Source organism: Scylla paramamosain, chromosome 21 (genome assembly GCF_035594125.1).
Source record: "Scylla paramamosain isolate STU-SP2022 chromosome 21, ASM3559412v1, whole genome shotgun sequence".
Classification (NCBI taxonomy): Eukaryota; Metazoa; Arthropoda; class Malacostraca; order Decapoda; family Portunidae; genus Scylla; species Scylla paramamosain.
The window spans coordinates 5,862,756-5,879,593 of record NC_087171.1 but is presented as its reverse complement, the minus strand read 5'-3'; the positions used below and the strand labels follow the sequence as shown (position 1 = coordinate 5,879,593).

Genomic DNA, 16,838 nt, shown 5'->3' with positions numbered 1-16,838 from the left:
CAGAATGATATATGTATAGACACCTGTACTACCTATCCTAGAGGCATCTGCAGGATGTTTACAGGTATACTGTTTCAGGGATTTTCAGTTATTTTAATGATCCTTTTCTAACGTATGTAATGTTCGACAAACTGGTACCAGTTAACTTTAAATTGCATAACCGTTCTCTCTTTTACCAATAAATGTTGATTATTCTTTTTTAGTTTTTAGTATTTTTATTTTTTTAGTTTTCACTTGACTGAAAATTTTATGTGCATTTTTATGTAATTCAGATATTTCTGTTTTTAGTCTATAACTTATAACCTTGAATGTGACTGCTCTGAAACCGAAATTAATTCCAATTAGTGTACATTATTATTATTATTATTATTATTATTATTATTATTATCATCATCATTATTATTATTGCTTCATTTACATATGTGGGATTTAAGAAATTATTGTAAGCCAAGTCGTTATTTTATGGTATATCTGTACATGATTGATTGATACATTTATTGTTGCATTAATATGAAATACAACAAAGAAGGAGGACGGACCTTGCCACCCACCCCCTGGGCAAAGACTTAAGGGTAGAGTATCAGAAATAAAAAAATATAGTATACATTACAAGAATATAAGTAAATAAATAAATACAGATATTGCACACCTTATTGCATAAATATCCTACAGTCTGGGAGCAAATGTAGGATATTCCTAGAGTATAGCCCTCAGAGTGGCTGAGTCTAAGAAATGGTCAATGAGGGTATACAAGTCATGTTGACCTTGCAGCCTAAATTTAGCAATGAGAGGACATTCCGTGACATAATGATGCAGAGTGTGTCCCCTTGGTGCAGCACACAGCACACAACATACACCAGGAGAAGCACTGACTTCCCAAAAGTATTTATAGCCTAATCTGAGCCTCATTGCCACCCTATCATGTGATGCAGTGCGTCTCCCATAGGTGTAAGCACAGCTCTGGGAGACACGTACATAGTGAAGACTACTGCCACTGCCCCTATGGCAACAAAGCTCCAACTGATCATTAATGCTACTGTGTACAAAGTCCTTAATGCTACTCTTAACATAGTGCCAGGGTCCACTGTGTCATCCTGAAGGGCACATTGAGCAAGGAGGTCTACCTCTTCATTAAGCGGGATACCCACATGAGAGGGTATCCAGGTGAAGTGGACCGTGGCACCAGCACCTTCTAGGGCGTGGATTAGATGAAGACATTTATTAACTAGATCACAGTCCATGGGGGAGGTAGATTGGAGAGCATACAGTGCAGCCAGACTGTCAACAAAGAAGAATACATCCTTAAGGAGAGGTGCCACAATGTGGAGCGCCTCCAGAACAGCATACAGTTCTGCTCTAGTGGAGGACATGTGTGCAGGGAGCTGCCTGGAAACCTCAGTGTCGGTTTGGTGATTGGCAGAAATGTAGTTGCGGATGAACAGCCCACATCCGGACCTGCTGGCATTGACTGAACCATCACAATAAACATGAATAGCCTGAACATGGGGGTATTTGGACAATTTACTCATGAATATGTCTTGCAGCACATGAGGGGGCCAGTCCCTCTTGGGCTGATGCAGTGAGTGAATATCAACACTGACACGGTGAGGGTTCCAAACGGGTTGGAGCGGTGACATAACGTTAATACAGGCCTCGGCTATACCTACGCTTGTAAGAACTCCCAAGATCTTTCTGAGGTATGGAGTTGTAGGAGTCTGAGGATCACGATACAGGGGGGGTCAGTGATCCCTTCAGAGTCAGAGCCCATGCACAGCATCCGACCAACAGTATGACAAGTAATTTCCTGTATCCTACACATAATACTTGGCAGGTGCAGTTCAGCTCTGAGGACCTCAATCCAAGCAGTCCTTTGGCATCCCAAAATTATTCTCATGGCTTCATTCTGAACAAGCTCCAGGGGACGGAGCTGGGTGGCACTAAACTGTATTAAAATAGGGACTGCGTAGTCAATGAGGGACCGTATGACAGATATATAGAATATCCTTAGGACTGGAATGCCAACCCCCAGGCCCCTATCTGCTAGCAGCCAAAGTGGTGCTAGCTGTGGCAGACAGAGGTCTCGAACATAGTGTACAGCGTGGAGTGACTTCCTGAAACTCAGCTGTACACCCAGGTACTTGTGTGTGTGAACTCTAAGGATGGGAACATTATTTACAGTGGGCGGTCGAGAGACCTTCCCTTTGGCTTGAAATTTGGTTTTACATTCATTAATTACAGGTCCCATTTGAACACACAATGCTGCTAGTTGTGACAGAGCTAACTGGAGAATCCTGGGTGTGGGGCATTGGAGGAGTATGTCGTCATCATAGATGAGGACCTGGGTGCCCTGCAGGAAGGAACAATGCGCAATTTTGTCCATTAAAACGTTGAAAAGCATTGGACTAAGGACTCCACCCTGTGGTGTACCAAACTCAAAGACTTCTGAGGAGACTGCACCATGAAACCAAATCTGTGCTGTTCTATTGTACAAATAGTCCCTGATCCATCCTAATAATCTGCCTTTGACACCTTTGAGAATGAGTTCCTCCATAATAACATCTTTGTTGGCCCTGTCGAAGGCACCCTTGAGATCAACGAAAACTCTGCAGGTAACTGAGCACTCAACAAAACAATGACTTGTGGAATAACCTTTTAGGAAGCCATATACATTGCCAGGGAATACATGGCCCACCTTATATATAAGCCTGTTCAATATTACCCGTTCCATCATCTTACACAGACAGCTGGTGAGAGAAATGGGGCGAAAGGTGCCATCACCTTTGGGGATTGGGATGATAATGGCTGTTTTCCAGGAGTGGGGAAGCTTGCTTGCCTGCAGTGAGAGACATGTTAAATAGGTCTAAGACAGGGTTGTCTATCTTTACCTCCAGGAGGGCATTGAGGATGTCATAGGTGATGCCATCCTTGCCAGGAGCTGTTGACTTGCCCAATTTAACTACTGAGAGAAGTTCATCATGAGCGATAGGCACACAGGTGTCATCTGGCAGAGAAACACTGTGGCGAATCAACTCCATCCTTTGTGGTTTTTGCCTATCGAGCGCCTCCTGATATTCCACAGGAAGTTGTATCTGTAACTTTCTTGGCAAATAAACAATATATTTACTTGAATTTAATGCATTTCACTGCAGGCAGCTATCGAATATGATGCCGAGACATTTGAGAATACTAACCATTATTATTAAATCATTGCTAATAGCAGACTTTTATGTCCTGTTCAAAGACCGTATAAAAGAGTCGTCATTTTTGCTAAGATCAAATTGTAGTACGGTTCTGTTGCTCACACAAAATACGGATCGCCGCGAACGTCAACAATGTTGTGTTGTAGCCGCCGCCTGCCTTGTGCCACGTGAGGCTGCAGCTCGCTACCTCCGTGAAAGGCAAGCGTTGCAAGTGCTGGATTACTCTTATTGCGGCACATAATTTTGTCGGAAGGAACGGAGAAATATTGTGAATGCTTAGAAAAACTGTTTTCTTCTTGTCACATCATATTTGATGACCTGTTAGCGTTTTTTTTTTTTTTTTTTTTTATGTAGGAGGGACACGCCAAGGGCAGCAAAAATCCAATGAAAAAAAAAAAAAATGCCAGTCCCGTAAAAGGGTCAAAGCAGTGGTAAAAAAGTGATGGATAATTGTCTTGAAACCTCCCTCTTGAAGGAATTCAAGTCATAGTAAGGTGGAAATACAGAAGCAAAGCAGGCAGGGAGTTTCAGTGCTTATCAGAGAAAGGGATGAATGATTGAGAATACTGGTTAACTCATGCGTTAGAGAGGTGGACAGAATAGGGGTGAGAGAAAGAAGAAAGTCTTGTGCAGTGAGGCTGTGGGAGGAGGAGAGGCATGCAGTTAGCAAGATCAGAAGAGCAGTTAGCATGAAAATAGCGGTAGAAGACAGCTAGAGATGCAACATTGCGGTGGTGAGAAAGAGGCTGAAGACAGTCAGTTAGAGGAGAGGAGTTGATGAGACGAAAAGCTTTTGATTCCACCCTGTCTAGAAGAGCAGTGAGTGAAACCCCCCCAGACATGTGAAGCATACTCCATACATGGATGGATAAGGCCCTTGTACAGATTTAGCAGCTGGGGGGGTTGAGGAAAACTGGTGGAGACGTCTCAGAACGCCTAACTTCATAGAAGCTATTTTAGCTAGAGATGAAATGTGAAGTTTCCAGTTCAGATTATAAGTAAAGGACAGACCGAGAATGTTCATTGTAGAAGAGGGGGAGAATTGAGTGTCATTGAAGAAGAGGGGATAGTTGTCTGGAAGGTTTTGTCAAGTTGATAGATGGAGGAATTGAGTTTTTGAGGCATTGAACAATACCAAGTTTGCTCTGCCCCAATCAGAAATTTTAGAAAGATCAGAAGTCAAGTGTTCTGTGGCTTCCCTGCGTGAAATGTTTACCTCCTGAAGGGTTGGACGCTTATGAAAAGACATGGAAAAGTGCAGGGTTGTATCATCAGTGTAGGAGTGGATAGGACAAGAAGTTTGGTTTAGAAGATCATTAATGAATAATAAAAAGAGAGTGGGTGACAGGACAGAATCCTGAGGAACACCACTGTTAATAGATTTAGGAGAAGAACAGTGACCGTCTACCACAGCAGCAATAGAATGGTCAGAAAGGAAACTTGAGATGAAGTTACAGAGAGAAGGATAGAAGCTGTAGGAGGGTAGTTTGCAAGAAGAAGGGAGCAAATAATTTCACATGATTGAAACATGTGATGGTATACTTTCGATAAGCCTTGGTAATGGAATCCACACTTTTGTTATTTGTATCCTCAGTAAGCAGCATTTGGGTACTGAATCCTTAACCTGTATCATGGTGTACTTTGAGTTAATCTGACCAGTCAGATAGTTGAACTAATGGGTGAATTTACAAATAACCGTAATGTTGAATTTTGAAAGCTTAGGAAGAATCCAGGGGATGAAACTGGGGAGGTGGCTGGGTTTTATTTAATTTTAGAATGCTCTTAATTCTTTAGCGACTAGGAACTCTTGAGGCAGTGTGGAAAATTATGCAGTGAATTGAGGTGAGGCACAGTGAGTGGCAGGTGAAGCCTATTATATTGGTAAAAATAGGTGATTTAGCCAATAAATGAATATCATATTCATAAAGAAAAAAAGTAAAACAAGAAAATGTAAATATGAAAATACAGTAATTTTGTCTTGTAATTAAAAAGACTTTATTGCATAGGTGATATGAGGTGATCTAAACAGTGAGTATTCATCAGCTGTATGTATACAATGGTTGTTACAGTACTGTACCAGTTTTTATTCATTATCCTTTTGATGTTTCATGAACTCCTGTTTATTTATGTCCTTCAGTTATATGCAATTTTTTTTCTTTCTTATGATGCAGGTAGTCTGGAAATATTTATTTATTTATCTTTTTATTTATTTTTATATTTTTTTGGTGTGGGTGTGCTGTCTCAGCCAGGTTAGACCCATAGTCATTTTCTGACATTCCTTTCATTTTAACTAATGTGAATCTTATCTAACATGGGCTTTTAGCAGAACCACATCCCTGCAGTACCCACATTAAATTTACATAACATTATATTTGTAAAGAATATTGTAAAGATACTACAATCTTGTCTGTTTCATAATATAGATCTTATCATTCTGAGTTGGTATTTGGAAGATGAACCAGGGTTACAAGTTTAGAAACATGTAATCATACTATTGAATGCTGAATGTTTAAGAGGATCCATGGGGCAGCTTTTTACTTTACCATATAAGTTAAGTCACTGATACTATTATAATCTCTTCACTAAATATACTTAGCAAACTTGAGTTTCAGTAGGAAGTAATTGTGGTGGGCTGCGAGAGTTGTGGCAGATGTTGTGTAATGAGTGTTAAGTTGGGAGTTTCACTTGTTTACCCTGCAGTGCTAAAGGTTCACATTTTATATTAGGTGTACAGATTGATCCCTGGTTTTGGAGATTTTTACTAGTATGTTGGTATGTATGGTAGATGCCATTAATAATGAGATTATTGATGGAAAATTTTTTGACAAATTGGTGAGATGATCTGGCTTGATTTCAGGCAGAAAATTTAAGGGGATAAGTTTCAAGAGATACTGTATGAAGCTAATTAATATACTGTTTGTGAGCCTTTTTCTGTCATTGACAGCATGAGAGCAAGCTAAGCTGAATTAAAGTTTATAAGCTTGTATTGGGAAAAAGGTATGTGGAATGTACTTTGTCTCCATGTAAGAAACACTCATCTCTGTTATGTACTCACCAAAGAGAGATGGGTCTCTGCATTTAGAAACAGCAGTTATTCCAATGAAAGTTATAGTACCATCTCAGGTCCTCCTGTTTAGCAGACTTGTAGTGCCAGAAGCACCTCCACTTTAGCTTGTCCAGAAGTGGTACTGGAGTTATAGGGCAGGGTATGGAAATAATACTGTGTCTGGAGGATCTCAACAGAGAATGATTTGACAGAATAAGGGAAGAGTTTAGGAGGATGTTGAGACCAAGATGATCAAGAATGTGGGTTGGGTACTGCATTAATTCTTCTAGTTCATATACAATAGTAAAATTGAAGATTTGTTCACCAGGTTGGTCAGTGAAAGTATAAAATATACTTAGTTAAAGCTATTTGTAAACATTGAAATCTTCACAAGTGTGGAGATTTCACTGAGGGGAAAATGGGTGAAATGTTGCTGATGTTTCTGAGCTAGTGACATGCTGAGAACAGAAGGAATTTAAGTTAATTTCTGATTTAATAAATGCTATCTTGAATGAATGTACTGTATCTGACAACTGGTTAAAGAGCATATCTACTTGTGAATGTGTACAAAAGAAAAGGCAATCCTTGGATAGGGGTAACTATACTTTTATGAAAAATCTAGGTCAAACAATTCAGATAATGGAAAGAGTTGCTGAAGGGTTTTTATTAATAAGAAAGTGACCTTTGATTATATGCAGTTTGGATTTATATCAGAGCAACCACTGATGTGATATTAATTGTGCACACAGATGTAATTGAAACATATAGGGCAGTGGAAATAATTCATACATAAAGAAAATTAATATTCTGCTCAAAACTTTAACATTCTTAACTTAAATATTTGTAAATTACAATTTGCCTGTGTTTTTATACTTGCATAAATAAAAATGTATACTATGCAGTCTTGAAGTATGTATGAATAGTAGTTTGCAATGGTACAAGGATGTACATTTTACAGTGTGTGTGAAGGCGCCAGACTCATTACCACATCAGTCAGAATGTGTAGTGTTGATCCAGATGGAGTTGTTGAAATGACACAAGCTACAGAAACTTTAGACATCAGCAGGTAAGTCTTTATGCAGAGAGAGAGAGAGAGAATATATATATATATATATATATATATATATATATATATATATATATATATATATATATATATATATATATATATATATATATATATATATATATATATATATATATATATATATGGGCATAGTTCTTAAGCATTGTCTTGATATTTCAGTATACTAGTAAATAATTATGTTATATTTAAAAACAAAACTTTGTATGAAAAACGTGAAGATAAATGGAAAACACTGAATATTGAATCCAAAAACAAGTATTAGTTTTCAAAATATCTTTTCTGTAAAATATCCAAGATTTTCATAAATTTCTTTAATGGACACTTTATTTTATGTCAGTGGCAGCAATCTGGAAAGTGTTACATCACATAGAAGACAAATTTCTTGTCTTATCCACTCCTATGCTGATGATACTACCCTGCACTTTTCCATGTCTTTTCATAGATGTCCAACTCTTCAGGAATTAAACATTTCATGCAGTGAAGCCACAGGATGCCTGACTTTTGATTTCTCTAAAATTTCAGATTGGGGTAAAGCAAACTTAGTATTGTTCAGTGCCTCAAAAGTTCAATTCCTCCATCTATCAACCCGATACAACCTTCCAGACAACTATCTACTCTTCTTTAATGACACTCAACTGTCCCCCTCTTCTACACTGAACATCCTCCTTTACTTATAATCTAAACTAAAAACTTCACATCTCATCTCTAGCTAAAACAGCTTCTATGAAGTCAAGCATTCTGAGACATCTCCAGTTTTTCTCACCCCCTCAGCTGCTAACTCTGTATGGAAGCCTGATCTGTCCATGTATGGAGTATGCTTCACATGTATGTGGGGTTCCACTCATACCGTTCTTTTAGACAGGGTGGAATCAAAAGCTTATCTATCATCTTATCAACACCTCTCCTCTAACTGACTGTTTTCAGCTTCTTTCTCATTGCCACAATGTTGCATCTCTTGCTATCTTCTATTGCTGTTTTCATGCCAGCTCCTCCTCTGATCTTGCTAACTGCATGCCTTCCCTCCTCCTGTGACCTCGTTGCACAAAACTTTCTTCTTTCTCTCATCCCTATTTTGTGGACCTCTCTAATGCAAGAGTTAACCAGTATTTTTAATAATTCATCCCTTTCTCTGGTAAACTCTGGAACTTCCTGCCTATTTCTTTATTTCTGCCTTCCTGTGACTTGAACTCTTGAGAAGGAGGTTTCAAGGCACTTATCCTGTATTTTTGACTAACGCTTTCAACTATGTATAGGGACCGGCACCTGAGGGCCTTTTTTATTTTTTTGTTGCAATTTTTTGTTGCCCTTGACCAGTGCCTCTCTTACATAAAAAAAAAGAAAATAATAAATAAATAAATAAATAAATAAAAATAAATAAAATAAAATAAAATACTTCATGTGTTGCTATACCATGACTGATACTTTATGGTAATGTGAGAAAAGCTGTGCCTGAGTTTTTAGTGACAGATGAAAGCAATGACAGGTGTACAATAAAAATGATTCTAGTCTTCTTGTCAAGTACATATAAGATTTATCACACCTGAACCATTAACTATAGATTCATTGTGTACAATGTATAGCAGGGCTTGGTATTTTAAGAAATGTATACTTCTTTTTGCATTTAATCTATTCTTTTGACTTTCATGACCTACTGTGGCATATATATATATATATATATATATATATATATATATATATATATATATATATATATATATATATATATATATATATATATATATATATATATATATATATATATATATATATCCATCATTTGATTTGTTTTTCAATAAGAGGATATTATTTCAGAGGGGATGTGATGTGCCGCAAGTGTGCCAGTGCCATGGCTGAAGTTGTGCTGAGAGTGAGAGACGCATACTGCAGGTAATTGCACAACCTTCAGGAATGTACATGTGATGATATTCACTAAGTTGTGAGGCTTATGAAAGTTTACATTCTGATTTTCTACATTTAAGTAACTTGCATAAGGGTAATGAAGATATTAATGATGACAATAAATGTACATTATTCTGATTATCCGTACTTAGGATAAATGCTGCATGATTATATTACTGATATGATTGTTTAATATGCCTTATAGGAACTGTTTCCTGGTGTATTTCACACACAAATTTCGATCAACAATTGGAAAGTCAAAGCAGATCCATCCTGGGGACCGAATTTTGGTGGGCCTTTCTGGTGGTGCTTCCTCCACTGCACTGCTTCATCTCATCAGAGAAGGACTTCAAGAAAACTCACACAAGAAATTGCGTTTTGATCCTGTTTTTCTTTATGTAGATGGTATATATATATATATATATATATATATATATATATATATATATATATATATATATATATATATATATATATATATATATATATATATATATATATATATATAAGACTTGTTAATGCTTTTCTCTGTTAATCTTTTCTTTGTTGTAAGTTCTCCAAGACAACTTAGTACATTCCTACTGTGATTTCCCCTTGCTTAGCTCCATAGTGGGAAAAAAGCACCAAATATGATTATAGTAATAAAACTTGCAGGCATTAATGTAATTACTTAATCTCTGCAAATTACTTAATCTATTTGCAAAGTATTATTACCTGTACTATCAGTTGTAAGTTTATAAGAGCAGTGTTGTCATGGAAAATATATTTGTATTAAAGTTTTTTTTTTCATGGAAAACAGAGTGTGTCCTGTGTACAGCAGTGGATGAAGGCTGTGAGCATGTGCACAAAGTTATTGAGCAGGTGACCTCCATGGGATTCCCTTGCTACATAGCAATGCTGGAGCAGGTCATGGCATTGCAGCCCCAATTGCCAGTCCTCAGGACACAGGTGGATCAGACTGGCTGCATCTGTTAGATTTTTTTGAAATGCTATATAAGAGCATGTGACAGTTTATTATGTATGATGACCTAAGTTAGTTGTAAATTACTATGTACTATCAGATTTTATGAGGTTTTTGTTTCTTCTTTGACAGCATGTATGTTTTTTTCTGAATTACTTGCAAATACTGATGATGCTGAGAGCTTTCATATGTGAATCGTTCACATACATTATGGTTTTCAGTCTTTTATAGGACAAAACCATTGTAACAATTATTTTCCTGTTGGGTGTTAGATATTCTGAAAAATTGTTGAAAATTATTGCAGCATTGCATTGCATGTATTATATATTTTGATATGTGCTGTGTTTTTGCATTAGACTATGATTGCAACTTCATTCATGTATTATTCTTCAGTTTTTGTGCATTTCATGCTGATATCATATAGTACTCAGTTTGTTATATATGTATTTTTACTAGACTACTGTTTCAATTTTTTTATGCATTGCATGTTGATATAGGTTTATGAGAGATCTTAGGCACTTATATATTCATATGTGACAGATAAGCTTAATTTCTCCCTCAGGAATGGAAGGAAATGAAACACACAGTTGATGAAAATCTCAGGAAGAAATTTTGTGAACTTTTTAGTTCTTGTAAAAGTGCTTCAGCTCAACAAGATTTGCATGACCAGCTACTTCAAACGGTGCTGAAGCAGTGTGCTTATTCTTTGGGATTCAGGAAAATGTTCTTGGGTGATAATTCCACGACACTGTCTGTGCGCATCCTGTCACAGGTGGCTCTCGGAAGAGGATCTCAGCTTCCTGCAAGAGTGGTAAGTGAAATGTTTGTTTTGTATGTATGTTATGCTTTAGCATTTACCATTGAAATTTATGCTGTCACTAGTGATATCCATAGTTAATTGTGTGTTGTCATCTTTGTGTCTTGTATACATATAAGTGACATGATGACCATGTCATCATTAAATAATTATTTATTGCTTTACACTTATTCTACAGTAATTTTAGAATCTTTTAAACAATGTGCATTGCTTATTTAACTGTATACCTGCATGCTAGTGGTAAGTGGTTTTATTAGTGACTTTACTTTTGTCAGTTTTACAAAAGAGTGACAGTTAACCTGGCGATCATGATTTCTGTGCCTTACTTTAGTCATGTCCATCTCTGAAGCTGTGGATGTATCTTATATTCATGTTATTTGTGATTTCGTCTGTGGAAGGACACTATATAGAACTTGGTTATGGATAAGTAAATCCTGTGTATGCAGCTGCAATAGAGAGAGATAAGGGTTATTTAAAAGGGTGCACCAGCTATTCATGGATTTCCAACATTTGAGGTTCTCTGAGATGAGAAGGCAGTGTGAGAGATACTTGTGTGTATGTGTGTGTGTGTGTGTGTGTGTGTGTGTGTGTGTGTGTGTGTGTGTGTGTGTGTGTGTAGATGTGTAGGTGAGTGTTACCACATCATGCCAAATAGATCAAATTAAAAAAGAAATTTGCACACAATTTTGTATTGTCTGCTGTGTAAATACTCGTAAGGAGATAATCAAAGTGGTTATAAGTCATATAGGTAGTAAGTCAATGAATGCATGTATTGCATTTGATAATGATCAAGGAAAATCACATCTAAGACAAAAGGTATTGGTAAAGTTGAAAGATCTTTAAATAGATAAATTTCTATGGTGCAAACTTGGTCATAATTAGAAATTACTTTTATTTTTCAGCATTTCAAAGCAACTTCTCAAAGTGTAGAGGTGTACCGTCCAATGAGAGAACTTCTAGAGAATGAAATTATAGATTACCTGAACCTCCAAAACATCACAGTACCAAGACCTCCAACTTTTCAGCCCAATGTAAGTGCACATCTTGTAACTGAATAAAAGAAATAAATGAGCATAAAGTTAGTAATAGTAATTTTTTTTTGCTACAAAAAAGTTTGCCTATACACAAAACCTGCTGAAGCCAGCATTCTATAAGTTGACAAGGCAATAAAATATTCATAAAAAAAAAAAAAAAAAGATAAAAACATCCAGAAAGACATTAGAACATAAGAACATAAGAAAAGGGAAGCTGCAAGAAGTGACCAAGCTTACACGTGGCAGTCCCCGTATGAAATATACTTGCCTATTTCCACCCTTCATCCTCATCCATAAACCCGTCTAATTTTCTCTTAAAGCTCCCTAATGTCATAGAACTAACAACATGATTACTGAGTCCCTTCCACTCATCTACCACTCTATTTGTGAAGCAATTTTTTCCTATCTCTTTCTTAAAGCTAAATTTTTCAAGCTTGAACCTGTTATTTCTTGTTCTGTCCTGGTTGCTGGTCCTAAGAATTTTGTTTACGTCTTCCTTGTTATAATCTTTATACCACTTAAAGACTTCTATCAGGTCCCCTCTTAACCTACGTCTCTCTAAAGAATGTAAATTTAACAGCTTTAGTCTCAGCTCGTATGGAATACTCCTCATCCCCTGTATCTTTTTAGTCATTCTCCTTTATACTGATTCTAATAGAACTATATCTTTCCTATAATATGGAGAGCAGAATTGCAGAGCATAGTCTAGATGAGGCCTGACCAGCGCCAAGTATAACTTCAATATTACTTCGGGCCTTCTACTTTTAACACTCCTAAAAATGAATCCTAATACCCTATTTGCCCTGTTTCTGGCTTCTATGCATTGTTTCCCTAGATGGAGTTCAGAGCTAACTATAACTCCAAAATCTTTCTCATACCCTGTACCTACCAGAGTGTCGTTGTTTATTGTGTACCTACTGTGTGGATTTCCTCTGCCTATGCTAAGTACTTTGCATTTGTTGATATTAAACTGCATTTGCCATCTGTCTGTTCATTCATTCATCATATCTAAATCTGCCCGCAAGGCGATGGCATCCGATTCTGACCTAATTAATCTACCTATCTTTGTGTCATCCACAAATTTACTAACATCACTACTAATTCCACTATCCAAGTCATTGATATATATATTAAAAACAACAATGGCCCTAATACTGATTCCTGTGGCACCCCACTAATTACATGACCCCACTCGGATTTAGAGCCGTTTATTACAGCTCTTTGTCGCCTGTCTCTTAGCCATGACTTTATCCAGCCTAACACCTTCCCATCTATCTTGTGTACCCTAACCTTTCTCAGGAGCCTTTGATGGGGTACCTTGTCAAAGGCTTTACTAAAGTCCAGATATAAGATGTCATAACTATCACCATTATCTACTGCCTTGTATACTTTACTGTGAAAACTTAATGAGTTCGTCAGGCAAGACTTCCCCTTCGTGAAGCCATGCTGTGACTGATTTATCAAGTTGTGCTTGTCTAAGTGCTCCCTAATGTTCCTCACTATTATTGATTCCAATATTTTATCCACAACTGAAGTTAAGCTGACAGGTCTATAATTAGATGCTAAAGTTTTATCTCCTTTCTTAAAGATGGATACTACATTAGCCTGCCTCCACATTACTGGTACCTCACCTGACTCAAGTGATTTCCTAAAGACTGAAACTAATGGCTCACTAATAACCTCTTTGCATTCCTTAAGTACTCTGGGATGTATTTCATCTGATCCTGGTGCCTTGAACTTTTTTAGCCTATCTTATCTCCTGTTCCACTATCTCCTTAGTTATGAAAATATCTGTCAGCTCATTCTCATCTGCTCTAAACATCTGTTCACTATTTGGCATATCCTGCATGTTTTCCTGGGTGAAGACAGTTAAAAAATACTCATTCAGAATTTTACTAATCTCTTCCCCAGAACTAACCAGCTCCCCTATAGTATCCTTATTCTTTGTCCTGTATACCTGATAAAATCCCTTGGGGTCTGTCTTCGCCTGGCTGCCTACCTTTACTTCATAATTGCCCTTAGCTTTCCTTGTTAACCCCCTGACTGTTATAACTAATTCATTATATTGTGGTCTTAAAACTTCTTCACCTGTCCTTAATCTCTTATATATACTTCTCTTCCACCTTATGTAATGTTTTAACCTAGCAGTCATCCATGCAAAATTTTTGTGAGTTGGCTCCAGACTAAACCACATCAAACCAGGGCAGTCTTGGCATGATGTATGTAGTAGTAATTATTGCTTAGGTTATGACATGATATTTCAAAGAGCTGGAGGTCAGGAGGTATAGCCTTTGCAATGGGATCTCTCTGATGTGGTCTGTTTGTGGTTTCTTTCTGTGGTCTGATCTGCTCTTTCATTTATCTCAAATACTATTCAAATACTTTTCTAACTCAAATGTTGTTCAGAGTGTGCCTCTTGTAACTCCATAAAATTAGTCCATCATTCTTTTCAGTGCTGGAAAGTCCTGTTCAGGAATGGGTGTCAGATGTTCTGTCATGTTATGCATGATGTTTCCTTGGAGTCACATGGAGCAAGCTTTGAAGGATATTACAGTTAAAAGTTAAAAAGTATGCTACATTTTTCTCTTAGCTTAAAGTTAGTTACTTTTTAATATATGTATATGTACCATTTATTATCATATCTTTCCCATTCTATTCATTACAGTGCACCAGTATTGCATCCTGTACAGAGAAATTTGTCCGGTGCTTGCAGAAAGATTTTCCAGCAACTATCCCAACTATTTTTCGCACTGGTGATAAACTGGTATCAACTACTGAGACTGCAAAAGAACATGATTCCAGTCCTGATTCCCTTACAAATGATGACTTTTGCGCACTTTGTGCATCAAATTTAGATACAGAAAAAGGAGAAGCTTCTGCTCTTCATGCTACTGTTGTATCCCAGAAATATTCAAGCAAGAGGCCTCAGGAAATCTTACAACAAAATGCTGTTCCTGTTCAAGAATGTGGCAAAGATCCTGGTGGTGGAATGTGTCATTGTGCCAGAGGTGGAGGAGGTTGTGGCAAAACAGAAGTGAATGTGGACCAAAAATGGGAGATGGCCAAAACCGTGGAGCAGTGTTTGTGCTATGGCTGCCGTGTTACTCTAAGAGACCTGGTATGTAAAACTTCCACTTTCACTGATATATTTGGAATGATGCCATTCACATCATCCACCATTAACATCTCCTTCAGAAGTTTTCATGGAAACTGTAGATAAAATTTCACAATCACAGGTCTGAGGGAGAATGGCAGGTTAATAGTTATGTATGTCAGTAAATGTGCCCATAATTACATCACTTGATTCTGCTTCTCATCAATTTTGGTCTCATTTACATATGAAGCTGATATTTCACCATCATCATTATCATTGTTTAGAAAGGAGAACTTTGTAGTTACAAAAATTTAGCCTTGTTATTTAATGACACTACCAAACAAGGTTATATGCAATTTATTTACCAGGTCATGAGTTAAGTTTGCTTCTTCATTTTTCTTCTTGGGCTTTCATGCTTTGGATAGTTTCATTGTTGAAGGGCAAATCCAAAGATCAGCCATTGTTGCTTGATGGCAGTGTGCTCAGTCATGGTCATGTGAAACTTGTCTTTTGTTTTCCAGCTGCCTCATTAGAGCTTCATCTCATGTCCTTTAAGACTTGTGTATTTCTCCATTCATTTCATCATTAGATTTTTAAACTTTTAGTATAGACTTGATTTCATTAGTTTTGTTATCCTTAACTATCTATTGCATGACATAATAACTACACACCTCAATACTCATGTGACCCTGCAATGCCAGTGTTGATATTCTCATGGTGAAATAGTACATGATTTAACCACAAAACTTTTCTTCCTCGTGTCTTAAAATGAAGAGATTTTATACTTATCGTATCATTGCATTTCATAGTGTTTTCCGTATTGATTTTCCTTGGATACTCTTTCTCATAGTGATTACATTTAATATTTTCAGCAAAACAATGGTAAATTTAGAATTTTGATGATATCCCGGTCTTTTTTTTATCTTATCTGTACCATATATGGCTGATGAAAACTTTATGAATTATAGCTTTGACCTGTACTCATTAATTTAAATATCCCTTTAATTTCCAGGCTGATACAGGGCTTCTGCCAGCCAAAGTGCAGGCAGCAGTGGCAGAGCAAAAGCAGCGCAAAATCATGAGGGAACAAATTCAAGACTTCTTGCTCTAGAGGTTTACAAAAGAGATCACTTGGCTTTGAAAGGATGATGAATGACAGTGTGTGACAGAAAGGTAAAAGAGTTATGTCTCTGGCCAATTTTTCCATGCAGAGATAGGGAAAATAACTTTAGAACTTCATAAGAAGAGGTGCTATAGGGTATGGGGTGGAGTTGTAGTTTTGGTTAATATTGTGTACAAACAGTTTTATGTTCCAGAAGTTTTATTGATATATATAAACAGTTAGATAGATGTTAGTATTAGTTATAATAAGTAATAAAATATGAAAATTGAAGGTTTTTTTTTATCAGTTTTTATATACACTTGAGGTATCAGTTTTTCATTTACTGTATAGCAGAGTTTTCAGTTTCACTAGTTTCAGCTTTGTGATCAAGATGCAGTGATGCTAAAACATGATTTTGCAACCAAATCACCAGATTCCTAAGGCCCTGTATAGTTTACACCTGTTATATTAACTGAATTGTATCTAGAATATTATATAGCATGATCTGAGTTATGGAAACAAAATTTCCACTTTTAATGAAAATGAATTCAAAATCATGTCATAAACAAGAAAAATGGTGTCTTAAGTTATTAATTTT

At 36.8% G+C, this 16,838-nt stretch overlaps 1 protein-coding gene across 1 annotated transcript; it reads left to right on the top strand.

Moving 5' to 3' along the window:
- The first annotated feature begins 3,135 nt into the window (after nt 1-3,135).
- LOC135110911 (cytoplasmic tRNA 2-thiolation protein 2-like) lies at nt 3,136-16,531 on the top strand. Its single transcript, XM_064023564.1, has 9 exons — nt 3,136-3,398; nt 7,205-7,312; nt 9,146-9,220; nt 9,438-9,637; nt 10,032-10,180; nt 10,756-11,004; nt 11,913-12,041; nt 14,710-15,162; nt 16,151-16,531. The coding sequence occupies exons 1-9, from the start codon at nt 3,163-3,165 to the stop codon at nt 16,247-16,249; spliced, it is 1,698 nt and encodes a 565-aa protein (XP_063879634.1). The 5' UTR covers nt 3,136-3,162; the 3' UTR covers nt 16,250-16,531.
- The last annotated feature ends 307 nt before the right edge of the window (nt 16,532-16,838 follow it).